General features: G+C 51.9%; 1 protein-coding gene across 1 annotated transcript in view; it reads left to right on the forward strand.

Moving 5' to 3' along the window:
• The window catches only part of HSD17B12 (hydroxysteroid 17-beta dehydrogenase 12), a 331,988-nt gene that overhangs the window by 241,998 nt on the left and 76,751 nt on the right, over positions 1-13,239 (forward strand). The window contains exon 8 of the mRNA XM_078684345.1: positions 9,284-9,365. Coding sequence (XP_078540471.1) covers positions 9,284-9,365 — 82 coding nt within the window. The remainder of the gene's footprint in view (positions 1-9,283; positions 9,366-13,239) is intronic.

Genomic DNA, 13,239 nt, shown 5'->3' on the forward strand with positions numbered 1-13,239 from the left:
GCAGAGCTTCTTTGGGTAAAAAGCCTACTTTCGTAGTTTGTAACTCAACGTACGCAGTTGGCCAGCAGACGTGTCTGCGTCATACAAGGTGACCACAGCGAGCTAACAAAACGGAGGGAGCAACTATTGAACCAACATACAATCAATCAATCAGAATATATAAAGCGCGCCAAATCACCCTTGTCTGTGACTCGGTGAAAACCAGAAGTGCCGCCGAGTGCTGCCATTATAGGTGTGAATACACCACGACTTGTGTGTTTGTGCAAGTGTGCAATGAGTCAGAGCAGACTGCTGGCAGGAGAATAGCATGGTGGCCACACTTGACATGTTATGGCCATTAGTAGAGCGCTTGTTCAGTCATTGGTAGGGCCTCCTGGCGCTCTCAACAGCCTGGCGAGACTCCACGTGGTTCTCTGGTTTCTGTGTCTGATCCAGTTGGTGTTGATGTGTTAGTGTGTTCTGGTCATACTGGGAGCAACGGTCTTATTCATTGAATTGTGAGTGTGTAAGACTGGGGTCCTGTGCATGATTGTCAAATTGAGCCGTTGGCTTTTAAGTGTGTTGTGTGCATGCCTGTGTGTGTGCCAGTTCAGGCGCTGTTGAGGGCCTTGTGTTGTGTGCATGCCTCTGTGTGTGAGTTCAGGCGCTGTTGAGGGCCTTGTGATGTGTGCATGCCTCTGTGTGTGAGTTCAGGCGCTGTTGAGGGCCTTGTGTTGTGTGCATGCCTGTGTGTGTGTTCAGGCGCTGTTGAGGGCCTTGTGTTGTGTGCATGCCTCTGTGTGTGAGTTCAGGCGCTGTTAAGGGCGTTGTGTTGTGTGCATGCCTCTGTGTGTGAGTTCAGGCGCTGTTGAGGGCCTTGTGTTGTGTGCATGCCACTGTGTGTGAGTTCAGGCGCTGTTGAGGGCCTTGTGTTGTGTGCATGCCTGTGTGTGTGCCAGTTCAGGCGCTGTTGAGGGCCTTGTGTTGTGTGCATGCCACTGTGTGTGAGTTCAGGCGCTGTTGAGGGCCTTGTGTTGTGTGCATGCCTGTGTGTGTGCCAGTTCAGGCGCTGTTGAGGGCCTTGTGTTGTGTGCATGCCTCTGTATGTGAGTTCAGGCGCTGTTGAGGGCCTTGTGGTGTGTGCATGCCTCTGTGTGTGTGAGTTCAGGCGCTGTTGAGGGCCTTGTGATGTGTGCATGCCTCTGTGTGTGTGAGTTCAGGCGCTGTTGAGAGCCTTGTGTTGTGTGCATGCCACTGTGTGTGAGTTCAGGCGCTGTTTTGGGCGTTGTGTTGTGTGTATGCCTCTGTGTGTGAGTTCAGGCGCTGTTGAGGGCCTTGTGTTGTGTGTATGCCTCTGTGTGTGAGTTCAGGCGCTGTTGAGGGCCTTGTGTTGTGTGTATGCCTCTGTGTGTGAGTTCAGGCGCTGTTGAGGGCGTTGTGTTGTGTGCATGCCTCTGTGTGTGAGTTCAGGCGCTGTTGAGGGCCTTGTGTTGTGTGTATGCCTCTGTGTGTGAGTTCAGGCGCTGTTGAGGGCGTTGTGTTGTGTGCATGCCTCTGTGTGTGTGAGTTCAGGCGCTGTTGAGGGCCTTGTGATGTGTGCATGCCTCTGTGTGTGTGAGTTCAGGCGCTGTTGAGAGCCTTGTGTTGTGTGCATGCCACTGTGTGTGAGTTCAGGCGCTGTTTTGGGCGTTGTGTTGTGTGCATGCCTGTGTGTGTGAGTTCATGCGCTGTCGAGGGCCTTGTGTTGTGTGCATGCCTCTGTGTGTGAGTTCAGGCGCTGTTGAGGGCGTTGTGTTGTGTGCATGCCTCTGTGTGTGTGAGTTCAGGCGCTGTTGAGGGCCTTGTGATGTGTGCATGCCTCTGTGTGTGTGAGTTCAGGCGCTGTTGAGGGCCTTGTGTTGTGTGCATTCCACTGTGTGTGAGTTCAGGCGCTGTTTTGGGCGTTGTGTTGTGTGCATGCCTGTGTGTGTGAGTTCATGCACTGTCGAGGGCCTTGTGTTGTGTGCACGCCTCTGTGTGTGTGAGTTCAGGCACTGTTGAGGGCCTTGTGGTGTGTGCATGCCTCTGTGTGTGTGAGTTCAGGCACTGTTGAGGGCCTTGTGGTGTGTGCATGCGTCTGTGTGTGAGTTCAGGCGCTGTTGAGAGCCTTGTGTTGTGTGCATGCCTCTGTGTGTGAGTTCAGGCGCTGTTGAGGGCCTTGTGTTGTGTGCATGCCTCTGTGTGTGAGTTCAGACGCTGTTGAGGGCCTTGTGTTGTGTGCATGCCTCTGTGTGAGAGTTCAGGCGCTGTTGAGGGCCTTGTGTTGTGTGCATGCCTCTGTGTGTGAGTTCAGAGGCTGTTGAGGGCCTTGTGTTGTGTGCAAGCGTCTGTGTGTGAGTTCAGGCGCTGTTGAGAGCCTTGTGTTGTGTGCATGCCTCTGTGTGTGAGTTCGGGCTCTGTTGAGGGCCTTATGTTGTGTGCATGCCTCTGTGTGTGAGTTCAGATGCTGTTGAGGGCCTTGTGTTGTGTGCATGCCTCTGTGTGTGTTCAGGCGCTGTTGAGCGCCTTATGGTGTGTGCATGCCTGTGTGTGTGCGAGTTCAGGCGCTGTTGAGGGCCTTGTGTTGTGTGTATGCCTCTGTGTGTGAGTTCAGGCGCTATTGAGGGCGTTGTGTTGTGTGCATGCCTCTGTGTGTGTGAGTTCAGGCGCTGTTGAGGGCCTTGTGTTGTGTGAATGCCACTGTGTGTGAGTTCAGGCGCTGTTTTGGGCGTTGTGTTGTGTGCATGCCTCTGTGTGTGTGAGTTCAGGCGCTGTTGAGGGCCTTGTGTTGTGTGCATGCCTCTGTGTGAGAGTTCAGGCGCTGTTGAGGGCCTTGTGTTGTGTACATGCCTCTGTGTGTGAGTTCGGGCTCTGTTGAGGGCCTTGTGTTGTGTGCATGCCTCTGTGTGTGAGTTCAGGCGCTGTTGAGGGCCTTGTGTTGTGTGCATGCCTCTGTGTGTGAGTTCAGGCGCTTTTGAGGGCCTTGTGTTGTGTGCATGCCTCTGTGTGTGAGTGCAGGCACTGTTGAGGGCCTTGTGTTGTGTGCATGCCTCTGTGTGTGAGTGCAGGCACTGTTGAGGGCCGTGTGTTGTGTGCATGCCTCTGTGTGTGTGTGAGTTCAGGCCCTGTTGAGGGCCTTGTGTTGTGTGCATGCCTCTGTGTGAGAGTTCAGGCGCTGTTGAGGGCCTTGTGTTGTGTGCATGCCTCTGTGTGTGATTTCAGGCGCTGTTGAGGGCCTTGTGATGTGTGCATGCCTGTGTGTGAGTTCAGGCGCTGTTGAGGGCCTTGTGTTGTGTGCATGCCTCTGTGTGTGATTTCAGGCGCTGTTGAGGGCCTTGTGTTGTGTGCATGCCTCTGTGTGTAGATTCAGGCACTGTTGAGGGCCTTGGGTTGTGTGCATGCCTCTGTGTGTGAGTGCAGGCACTGTTGAGGGCCTTGTGTTGTGTGCATGCCTCTGTGTGTGTGAGTTCAGGCCCTGTTGAGGGCCTTGTGTTGTGTGCATGCCTCTGTGTGAGAGTTCAGGCGCTGTTGAGGGCCTTGTGTTGTGTGCATGCCTCTGTGTGTGATTTCAGGCGCTGTTGAGGGCCTTGTGATGTGTGCATGCCTGTGTGTGAGTTCAGGCGCTGTTGAGGGCCTTGTGTTGTGTGCATGCCTCTGTGTGAGTGTTCAGGCGCTGTTGAGGGCGTTGTGTGCATGCCTCTGTGTGTGTAGATTCAGGCACTGTTGAGGGCCTTGTGTTGTGTGCATGCCACTGTGTGTGAGTTCAGGTGCTGTTGAGGGCCTTGTGTTGTGTGAATGCCTCTGTGTGTGAGTTCGGGCTCTGTTGAGGGCCTTGTGTTGTGTGCATGCCTATGTGTGCGAGTTCAGGCGCTGTTGAGGGCCTTGTGTTGTGTGCATGCCTCTGTGTGTGAGTACAGGCGCTGTTGAGGGCCTTGTGTTGTGTGCATGCCTCTGTGTGAGAGTTCAGGCGCTGTTGAGGGCCTTGTGTTGTGTGCATGCCTCTGTGTGTGAGTTCAGGCGCTGTTGAGGGCCTTGTGTTGTGTGCATGCCTCTGTGTGTGAGTTCAGGCGCTGTTGAGGTCCTTGTGTTGTGTGCATGCCTCTGTGTGTGTGTGTGAGTTCAGACGCTGTTGAGGGCCTTGTGTTGTGTGCATGCCTCTGTGTGTGAGTTCAGGTGCTGTTGAGGTCCTTGTGGTGTGTGCATGCCTGTGTATGTGCGAGTTCAGGCGCTGTTGAGGGCCTTGTGTTGTGTGTATGCCTGTGTGTGTAGATTCAGGCACTGTTGAGGGCCTTGTGTTGTGTGCATGCCACTGTGTGTGAGTTCAGGTGCTGTTGAGGGCCTTGTGTTGTGTGCATGCCTCTGTGTGTGAGTTCAGAGGCTGTTGAGGGCCTTGTGTTGTGTGCATGCCTCTGTGTGTGAGTTCGGGCTCTGTTGAGGGCCTTGTGTTGTGTGCATGCCTATGTGTGTGAGTTCAGGCGCTGTTGAGGGCCTTGTGTTGTGTGCATGCCTCTGTGTGTGAGTACAGGCGCTGTTGAGGGCCTTGTGTTGTGTGCATGCCTCTGTGTGAGAGTTCAGGCGCTGTTGAGGGCCTTGTGTTGTGTGCATGCCTCTGTGTGTGAGTTCAGGCGCTGTTGAGAGCCTTGTGTTGTGTGCATGCCTCTGTGTGTGAGTTCAGGCGCTGTTGAGGTCCTTGTGTTGTGTGCATGCCTCTGTGTGTGTGAGTTCAGACGCTGTTGAGGGCCTTGTGTTGTGTGCATGCCTCTGTGTGTGAGTTCAGGTGCTGTTGAGGTCCTTGTGGTGTGTGCATGCCTGTGTGTGTGCGAGTTCAGGCGCTGTTGAGGGCCTTGTGTTGTGTGTATGCCTCTGTGTGTGAGTTCAGGCGCTGTTGAGGGCGTTGTGTTGTGTGCATGCCTCTGTGTGTGTGTGAGTTCAGGCGCTGTTGAGGGCCGTGTGTTGTGTGCATGCCTCTGTGTGTGTGAGTTCAGGGGCTGTTGAGGGCGTTGTGTTGTGTGCATGCCTCTGTGTGTGAGTTCAGGCGCTGTTGAGGTATTTGTGTTGTGTGCATGCCTCTGTGTGTGTGAGTTCAGGCGCTGTTAAGGGCCTTGTGTTGTGTGCATGCCTCTGTGTGTGTGAGTTCAGGCGCTGTTGAGGGCGTTGTGTTGTGTGCATGCCTCTGTGTGAGAGTTCAGGCGCTGTTGAGGGCCTTTTGTTGTGTGCATGCCTCTGTGTGTGAGTTCAGGCGCTGCTGAGGGCCTTGTGTTGTGTGCATGCCTCTGTGTGTGAGTTCAGGCGCTGTTGAGGGCCTTGTGTTGTGTGCATGCCTCTGTGTGTGAGTTCAGGCGCTGTTGAGGGCCTTGTGTTGTGTGCATGCCTCTGTGTGTGTGAGTTCAGGCGCTGTTTTGGGCGTTATATTGTGTGCATGCCTCTGTGTGTGAGTGCAGGCACTGTTGAGGGCCTTGTGTTGTGTGCATGCCTCTGTGTGTGTGTGTGTGAGTTCAGGCCCTGTTGAGGGCCTTGTGTTGTGTGCATGCCTCTGTGTGAGAGTTCAGGCGCTGTTGAGGGCCTTGTGTTGTGTGCATGCCTCTGTGTGTGAGTTCAGGCGCTGTTGAGGGCCTTGTGTTGTGTGCATGCCTCTGTGTGTGAGTTCAGGCGCTCTTGAAGGCCTTGTGTTGTGTGCATGCCTCTGTGTGTGAGTTCAGGCGCTGTTGAGGTCCTTGTGTTGTGTGCATGCCTCTGTGTGTGTGAGTTCAGGCACTGTTGAGGGCCTTGTGTTGTGTGCATGCCTCTGTGTGTGTAGATTCAGGCACTGTTGAGGGCCTTGTGTTGTGTGCATGCCTCTGTGTGTGTGATTTCAGGCGCTGTTGAGGGCCTTGTGATGTGTGCATGCCTGTGTGTGTGTGTGTGTGAGTTCAGGCGCTGTTGAGTGCCTTGTGTTGTGTGCATGCCTCTGTGTGTAAATTTAGGCGCTGTTGAGGGCGTTGTGTTGTGTGCATGCCTCTGTGTGTGTAGATTCAGGCACTGTTGAGGGCCTTGTGTTGTGTGCATGCCACTGTGTGTGAGTTCAGGTGCTGTTGAGGGCCTTGTGTTGTGTGCATGCCTCTGTGTGAGTTCAGAGGCTGTTGAGGGCCTTGTGTTGTGTGCATGCCTCTGTGTGTGAGTTCAGGCGCTGTTGAGAGCCTTGTGTTGTGTGCATGCCTCTGTGTGTGAGTTCGGGCTCTGTTGAGGGCCTTGTGTTGTGTGCATGCCTCTGTGTGTGAGTTCAGGCGCTGTTGAGGGCCTTGTGTTGTGTGCATGCCTCTGTGTGTGAGTTCAGGCGCTGTTGAGGGCCTTGTGTTGTGTGCATGCCTCTGTGTGAGAGTTCAGGCGCTGTTGAGGGCCTTGTGTAGTGTGCATGCCTCTGTGTGTGAGTTCAGGCGCTGTTGAGGGCCTTGTGTTGTGTACATGCCTCTGTGTGTGAGTTCAGGCGCTGTTGAGGTCCTTGTGTTGTGTGCATGCCTCTGTGTGTGTGAGTTCAGGCGCTGTTGAGGGCCTTGTGGTGTGTGCATGCCTCTGTGTGTGAGGTCAGGCGCTTTTGAGGGCCTTGTGTTGTGTGCATGCCTCTGTGTGTGTGAGTTCAGGCGCTGTTGAGGGCGTTGTGTTGTGTGCATGCCTCTGTGTGAGAGTTCAGGCGCTGTTGGGGGCCTTGTGTTGTGTGCATGCCTCTGTGTGTGAGTTCAGGCGCTGCTGAGGGCCTTGTGTTGTGTGCATGCCTCTGTGTGTGAGTTCAGGCGCTGTTGAGGGCCTTGTGTTGTGTACATGCCTCTGTGTGTGAGTTCAGGCGCTGTTGAGGTCCTTGTGTTGTGTGCATGCCTCTGTGTGTGTGAGTTCAGGCGCTGTTGAGGGCCTTGTGGTGTGTGCATGCCTCTGTGTGTGAGTTCAGGCGCTTTTGAGGGCCTTGTGTTGTGTGCATGCCTCTGTGTGTGTAGATTCAGGCACTGTTGAGGGCCTTGTGTTGTGTGCATGCCTCTGTGTGTGAGTTCAGGTGCTGTTGAGGGCCTTGTGTTGTGTGCATGCCACTGTGTGTGAGTTCAGGCGCAGTTGAGGGCCTTGTGATGTGTGCATGCCTCTGTGTGTGAGTTCAGGCGCTGTTGAGGGCCTTGTGTTGTGTGCATGCCTGTGTGTGTGTTCAGGCGCTGTTGAGGGCCTTGTGTTGTGTGCATGCCTCTGTGTGTGAGTTCAGGCGCTGTTGAGGTCCTTGTGTTGTGTGCATGCCTCTGTGTGTGAGTTCAGGCGCTGTTGAGGGCCTTGTGTTGTGTGCATGCCTCTGTGTGTGAGTTCAGGCGCTCTTGAGGGCCTTGTGTTGTGTGCATGCCTCTGTGTGTGAGTTCAGGCTCTGTTGATGGCCTTGTGCTGTGTGCATGCCTCTGTGTGAGAGTTCAGGCGCTGTTGAGGGCCTTGTGTTGTGTGCATGCCTCTGTTTGTGAGTGCAGGCCCTGTTGAGGGCCTTGTGTTGTGTGCATGCCTCTGTGTGTGAGTTCAGGCGCTGTTGAGGGCCTTGTGTTTTGTGCATGCCTCTGTGTGTGCATGCCTGTGTGTGAGTTCAGGCGCTGTGGAGGGCCTTGTGTTGTGTGCATGCCTCTGTGTGTGTGAGTTCAGGCACTGTTGAGGGCCTTGTGTTGTGTGCATGCCTCTGTGTGAGAGTTCAGGCGCTGTTGAGGGCCTTGTGTAGTGTGCATGCCTCTGTGTGAGTTCAGGCGCTGTTGAGGGCCTTGTGGTGTGTGCATGCCTGTGTGTGTGCGAGTTCAGGCGCTGTTGAGGGCCTTGTGTTGTGTGGATGCCACTGTGTGTGAGTTCAGGCGCTGTTTTGGGCGTTGTGTTGTGTGCATGCCTCTGTGTGTGTGTGTGAGTTCAGGCGCTGTTGAGGGCCTTGTGTTGTGTGCATGCCTCTGTGTGTGTGAGTTCAGGCGCTGTTGAGGGCCTTGTGTTGTGTGCATGCCTCTGTGTGTGAGTGCAGGCGCTTTTGAGGGCCTTGTGGTGTGTGCATGCCTCTGTGTGTGTAGATTCAGGCACTGTTGAGGACCTTGCGTTGTGTGCATGCCTCTGTGTGTGAGTTCAGGCGCTGTTCAGGGCCTTGTGTTGTGTGCATGCCTCTGTGTGTGAGTTCAGGTGCTGTTGAGGGCCTTGTGTTGTGTGCATGCCTCTGTGTGTGTGAGTTCAGGCGCTGTTGAGGGTCTTGTGTTGTGTGCATGCCTCTGTGTGTGTGTGTGTGTGTTCAAGCGCTGTTGAGGGCCTTGTGTTGTGTGCATGCCTCTGTGTGTGAGTTCAGGAGCTGTTGAGGGTCTTGTGTTGTGTGCATGCCTCTGTGTGTGAGTTCAGGCGCTGTTGAGGGCCTTGTGTTGTGTGCATGCCTCTGTGTGTGAGTTCAGGCTTTTGAAGGCCTTGTGTTGTGTGCATGCCTCTGTGTGTGAGTTCAGGCTCTGTTGATGGCCTTGTGTTGTGTGCTTGCCTTTGTGTGAGAGTTCAGGCGCTGTTGAGGGCCTTGTGTTGTGTTCATGCCTCTGTGTGTGAGTGCAGGCACTGTTGAGGGCCTTGTGTTGTGTGCATGCCTCTGTGTGTGAGTTTAGGCGCTGTTGAGGGCCTTGTGTTGTGTGCCTCTCTGTGAGTTCAGGCGCTGTTGAGGGCCTTGTTAGCAGATTGTGTTGGACGTATTTCAGCAGGTCTGTCCAGTGGTTCTGTTGTTGTGAGATACCCCCTAGTAGGAGACACTGTTATGTGCACAGTGATAACCAAGTGGTATATCTGTGGTGTGTTGGGTCTTGGTGACGTGTTCTTACTCCTGCGTGGGACGTGTCTTGTTGTTTTCAGTGTTGTGAGGCGTGGGTCATTCTGAGTCAGTGATGGGTGTAACAAGGTGTACTATATACGTTGAATTTGTGTGTTGTTTTTTGGTGCTTAGTACCATTCCATTGTGCTCTGCCTGATAGACTGTTTGTTGATTGTATTCTTGTTAGACCACCAAAGCTGTGCAGTACAAAAAAACAACAAAAAGTGGCCTCATCCCTCCCTCTGTGCCCCCTTCATGCACCTGACCCCCTAAGCCTACACGTCCATTCACCACTTGTCGCTGCTCACATGGTGCCGAAAGTGCTCTGAAGTAGGCAATGGTGGCTTGTTGGAACAGAAGTAATAAAAATGAATTTGTAGGAGAGGCGGGTGAGATAAAACACGCCCCCCCCCCCCCTGATTCATGTGGGATTGTCGCGCTTTGAAGACCCTGCGCTGACGTGTCGTTCACCTTTCCCCGCAGGTCTAAAGGTGTGATCCTGAATATCTCATCAGGCAGCGCCCTGTACCCAGTGCCACTCTTGACGGTGTACTCTGCTACCAAGGTAAGGCTGCTCTGACTAGGCAGAAGCCTTAATTGTTGATAGACATGTGTTTGTTATGTTATGTTTGTGCAATAAAGAGCAGAGAAATTCTCATTTATTTATTTATTTATTTTATTCGATTTATATAGCGCGTTATAACCCAGGGGTCTCTAAGCGCTTTGTCAGGTAGCACAACAATTTCCTAAAAAACCCTGCCAGGAGTTATAGCCCAACCCAGGCCATCTGAAAAAGAACAGTTTTCAACTTCTTCCGGAAGGACATCAAATTGGATTCCTTCCGCAAATCTGCCAACAGATTATTCCAGACTACTGGGAGGGTATTGGAAATGGCGCGGCCACCCACTGTGGCCAATCTGAAGCGTGATTGGGTAAGAAGGGTTGCTTCAACAGATCTTAACGCCCTACCCGGTATGTATGGAGTCAAACGGGTCTTGATATATCTTGGCGCCTTTCCATAGAGCGATTTGTGTGCAATGCAGAGCCCTTTAAAGAGCACCCTCTGCCTTACTGGCAGCCAGTGTAGCTCGCGCAAAAGTGGGGACGCATGCGAGCTCCTTGGTTTCTTAAAAATGAGCCTGGCGGCATCATTCATCACCACTTGAAGTTTGTCCAGAAGTTTTTGGGGCAGTCCTAAATAAAGCGAATTGCCATAGTCCAACCTTGATAATATCATTGCGGATACCGCCCGTCTCAAGGTGGAGAATGATAATAATGGCGCAATTTTCCTAAGTTGTCGGAGAAGACCGACACAGGTTCCTACCACCGTGGTGACTTGCTTCCGCATGGATAGTTTATCATCCACATGGATGCCTAGGCTTTTTACCACCGCTGCAGGTTCTGGGGGTGGCCCAAGTTCTCTTGGCCAAAACCCATCGTGCCATGGGTTACCAGCAATGGTGATTGGTAAAACCTCCGTCTGGTCAGGGTTGATTTTTAAGGAGTTCAGAGACATCCAATTGGCTGTATGCTTAAGGATATTTTGCAGCCTTGCTAACGCCCCAGGAGCATCATCCATTTGGATGATGATTTGGGTGTCGTCAGCGTAATTATACACCTGACAATCCATTTGATTGAGGAGTGAAATCAACGGTTGTAGGTATATATTAAATAAAAGGGGCGACAGAGCAGACCCCTGCGGCACTCCACATGAAATTGGTGTTGCAGTGGAGAGCAATTCTCCCAGCTGTACTCTTTGCGTCCTCCCTTGTTGGAAAGAGGCGAACCAGGCAAGAGCTGTGCCCTGAATGCCGAAATCCCTCAACCGCGACAGATACCAATGGTGTACCTCAGCCTCGACATAAGCCAGGTTTTTATCAAATGTTTTGAATTGTGCAAAGTCCGAGCAGCAGCAAAGGTGGCTTGAAACTGATTCCTGCCATTGGGGTAGTATAGAAATATGATCTGCCCCATATCTTGTGGCAGGATGTGAGGAAGGGCGCGAAGCACATTGTTGCTGCATCTCAGTCGTTGCGTCACTTGTCTTTAAGATACAGAAGGAATGGTAGAATATGAAGATGACTAAATAAGGACATCTTAAAATTCTCCAGTATTAGGGGTGTCTTTCATAAATTCACATGCTTGAATTATTCCCCGTCGTCGAAGTGGGAGTCCCACGGTACATATCATAGTAGAAAGAAAACATATATACATGATATATATAAAAAATATACATATATACATATATAAATATTTAAAAAATATTCATAATGATATTTCACAGTATGTATAATTTAAAATAAGTCTTGAACTACCATAGAACAAAATGAGCCAAACGTTTTAAAGTAGCATAGAACACAATTAGGCCCATAGAAAGCATTGTAGGAGATCTCACTTTAGTAACATATCTAAGTCATTATAATAGTCCGCATTCCAGCCAATCAGGCTACAGCACCCTCTAGAACCTTCTCCTCAGAAGCTCAAGCCCTCAGAATTTCTACCGCACGTCGTGTGAAGGGAGTCTCCCTGAGCTCTGCTCAGTTTTTTCTCACAACTTCCACAATTTGTCAATTTTCGCAAGAATGTCTACACAGAAGTCTTTATTCAGACCCTGCATTTCCTGTGGGAAGCTACGCCTGTTCCATGAGGACCCTCACAGTAAGTGTATTTACTGTTTATACCCGGACCACGAGGTAAAGGACTGCAAGTTTTGCTGGACATTTTCTTCAAAAACCCTAAGGGATAGAGAGGCCCGTCTCCTTCTGTGGCTTCAGAAGTTGAAGACTTCAGATAATCCAGCTACTGATGTGGATAGTGTGTCTTTTTACCACTCTAAGATCTCCTTTAAGCGTGGGTCAGACACTGAGTTGCCTTCTCCTTTCTTGAAGAAGAAGAAGTTTCTGGTAAAGTTTGTCTCTCCACGGGATTTGCCGGCCTCTATGCCTGCGGGACCTTGTACTCTGGCGTCGCAATCCCAGGCTCTGCCCTCGTCATCTAAAACGAGCGCCAGCTTGTCACGAGATCGTCGACGCGCCCATCGACGACTACAAGATCCGTCAACGCTGTACTCACTATGACGACGACATGTTCTTTGTCGACGAGAACGACGACTACTACGACGACCTCGTCGACTACGATCCCAGAGGTGAGACCCATCTCCTCTATTATTAAGATCTTGTCGACGGCGAAGAAGGCTGTCTCGTCGACGACCCAGGCTAAACGACTCTCGTCGATGAAGACCTCGTCGACGCGCCTCCTGTCGACGGCACCTCCTTCGTCGATGGCATCCCTACCGTCGACGACAGCACCTTCGTCGACGGCTCCACTCTCGTCGACATCATCGTCGTCGATGGTATCTTCATCGTCGAAGGTACCTTCATCGTTGACAACTGCCTCGTCGACCACAAGATCTACATCGATGGCTACCTCTTCGTCGACTGCACCGTCGACGGTGAAACACTCATCAGCGTCGACATCTGCATCTAAGGTGACGGTCCAGCCTCCGTCGACTACTTCTGCTTCCTCGTCGACTCTTGGTCTTGAAAAGTCAAAAACCTCTAAGAGTTTGTCGATGGAACCGTCGAAATATTCCTTGGCAACTGCAACTACATTTACAATGGTGACGGCTTCGGTTGTCAAACGTCCCGCTCCGCTGGATTTGAGTCCTCTCAAGGGTGATTCTCAGCCTCTGGCTAAGTTATTTGAGTCTGCAGAAGAGAACTCTTCCGATGGTTCCTATGTGGATGAAACTTTTCGTCCTGCGTCAAGTACTTCGGAGTTGCACATTAAGTGCCAGGAATATGAAGATGACGACAATGAGGTCGAGGAAACACTCTTCCCTGTACATGATGATTACTCGGATGTTGACCATGGGGTCCCTATGACACACATTCCACTGTCTCTAGTTTCGAACCTTCAACACATGTTGGATGACTATAATCGCAGATTTCCACCTTCTGCACCAGCTTCTTCCGCTCCTTAACCTCCCGCACCAACGCCAAGACCTACCGCTGCTCACCAAGGTGTCCAGTAGGCACACAACCAGACACAGACAATGATGATGATGTCCGCCAAGATACTGACCAGGACGACGATGTTGACGTCCTTGCTGATTGGGATAACTATAGGGCCCAGACACCATCTACTCCACCAACATCTCCCCTGTTGAGCGGATTTTAACACCTGCCAGAGCATGGTGTCTAACCCAACCACACTCTTCAGTCCGCTCTGTATCTTAGTGGGTAGCCCTTTTTGAGTATATTGTAAAAGAATGCAACTCATGGGACTGTATCAGTCCACGGCTGGCCTGTCTCTTGTCCCCAACGCACTCTCATTCTATTCCAGAAATCTGTTATGCTCTCCCCTGGTTTCATAGCCGCTGCTATTAACCATCCTAAGTCAGGGCACATCTCTCTCATGGCCATCCGTATTTGGTGTCT

The sequence above is a fragment of the Lissotriton helveticus genome, chromosome 3_2 (assembly GCF_964261635.1).
Source record: "Lissotriton helveticus chromosome 3_2, aLisHel1.1, whole genome shotgun sequence".
NCBI classification, from domain to species: domain Eukaryota; kingdom Metazoa; phylum Chordata; class Amphibia; order Caudata; family Salamandridae; genus Lissotriton; species Lissotriton helveticus.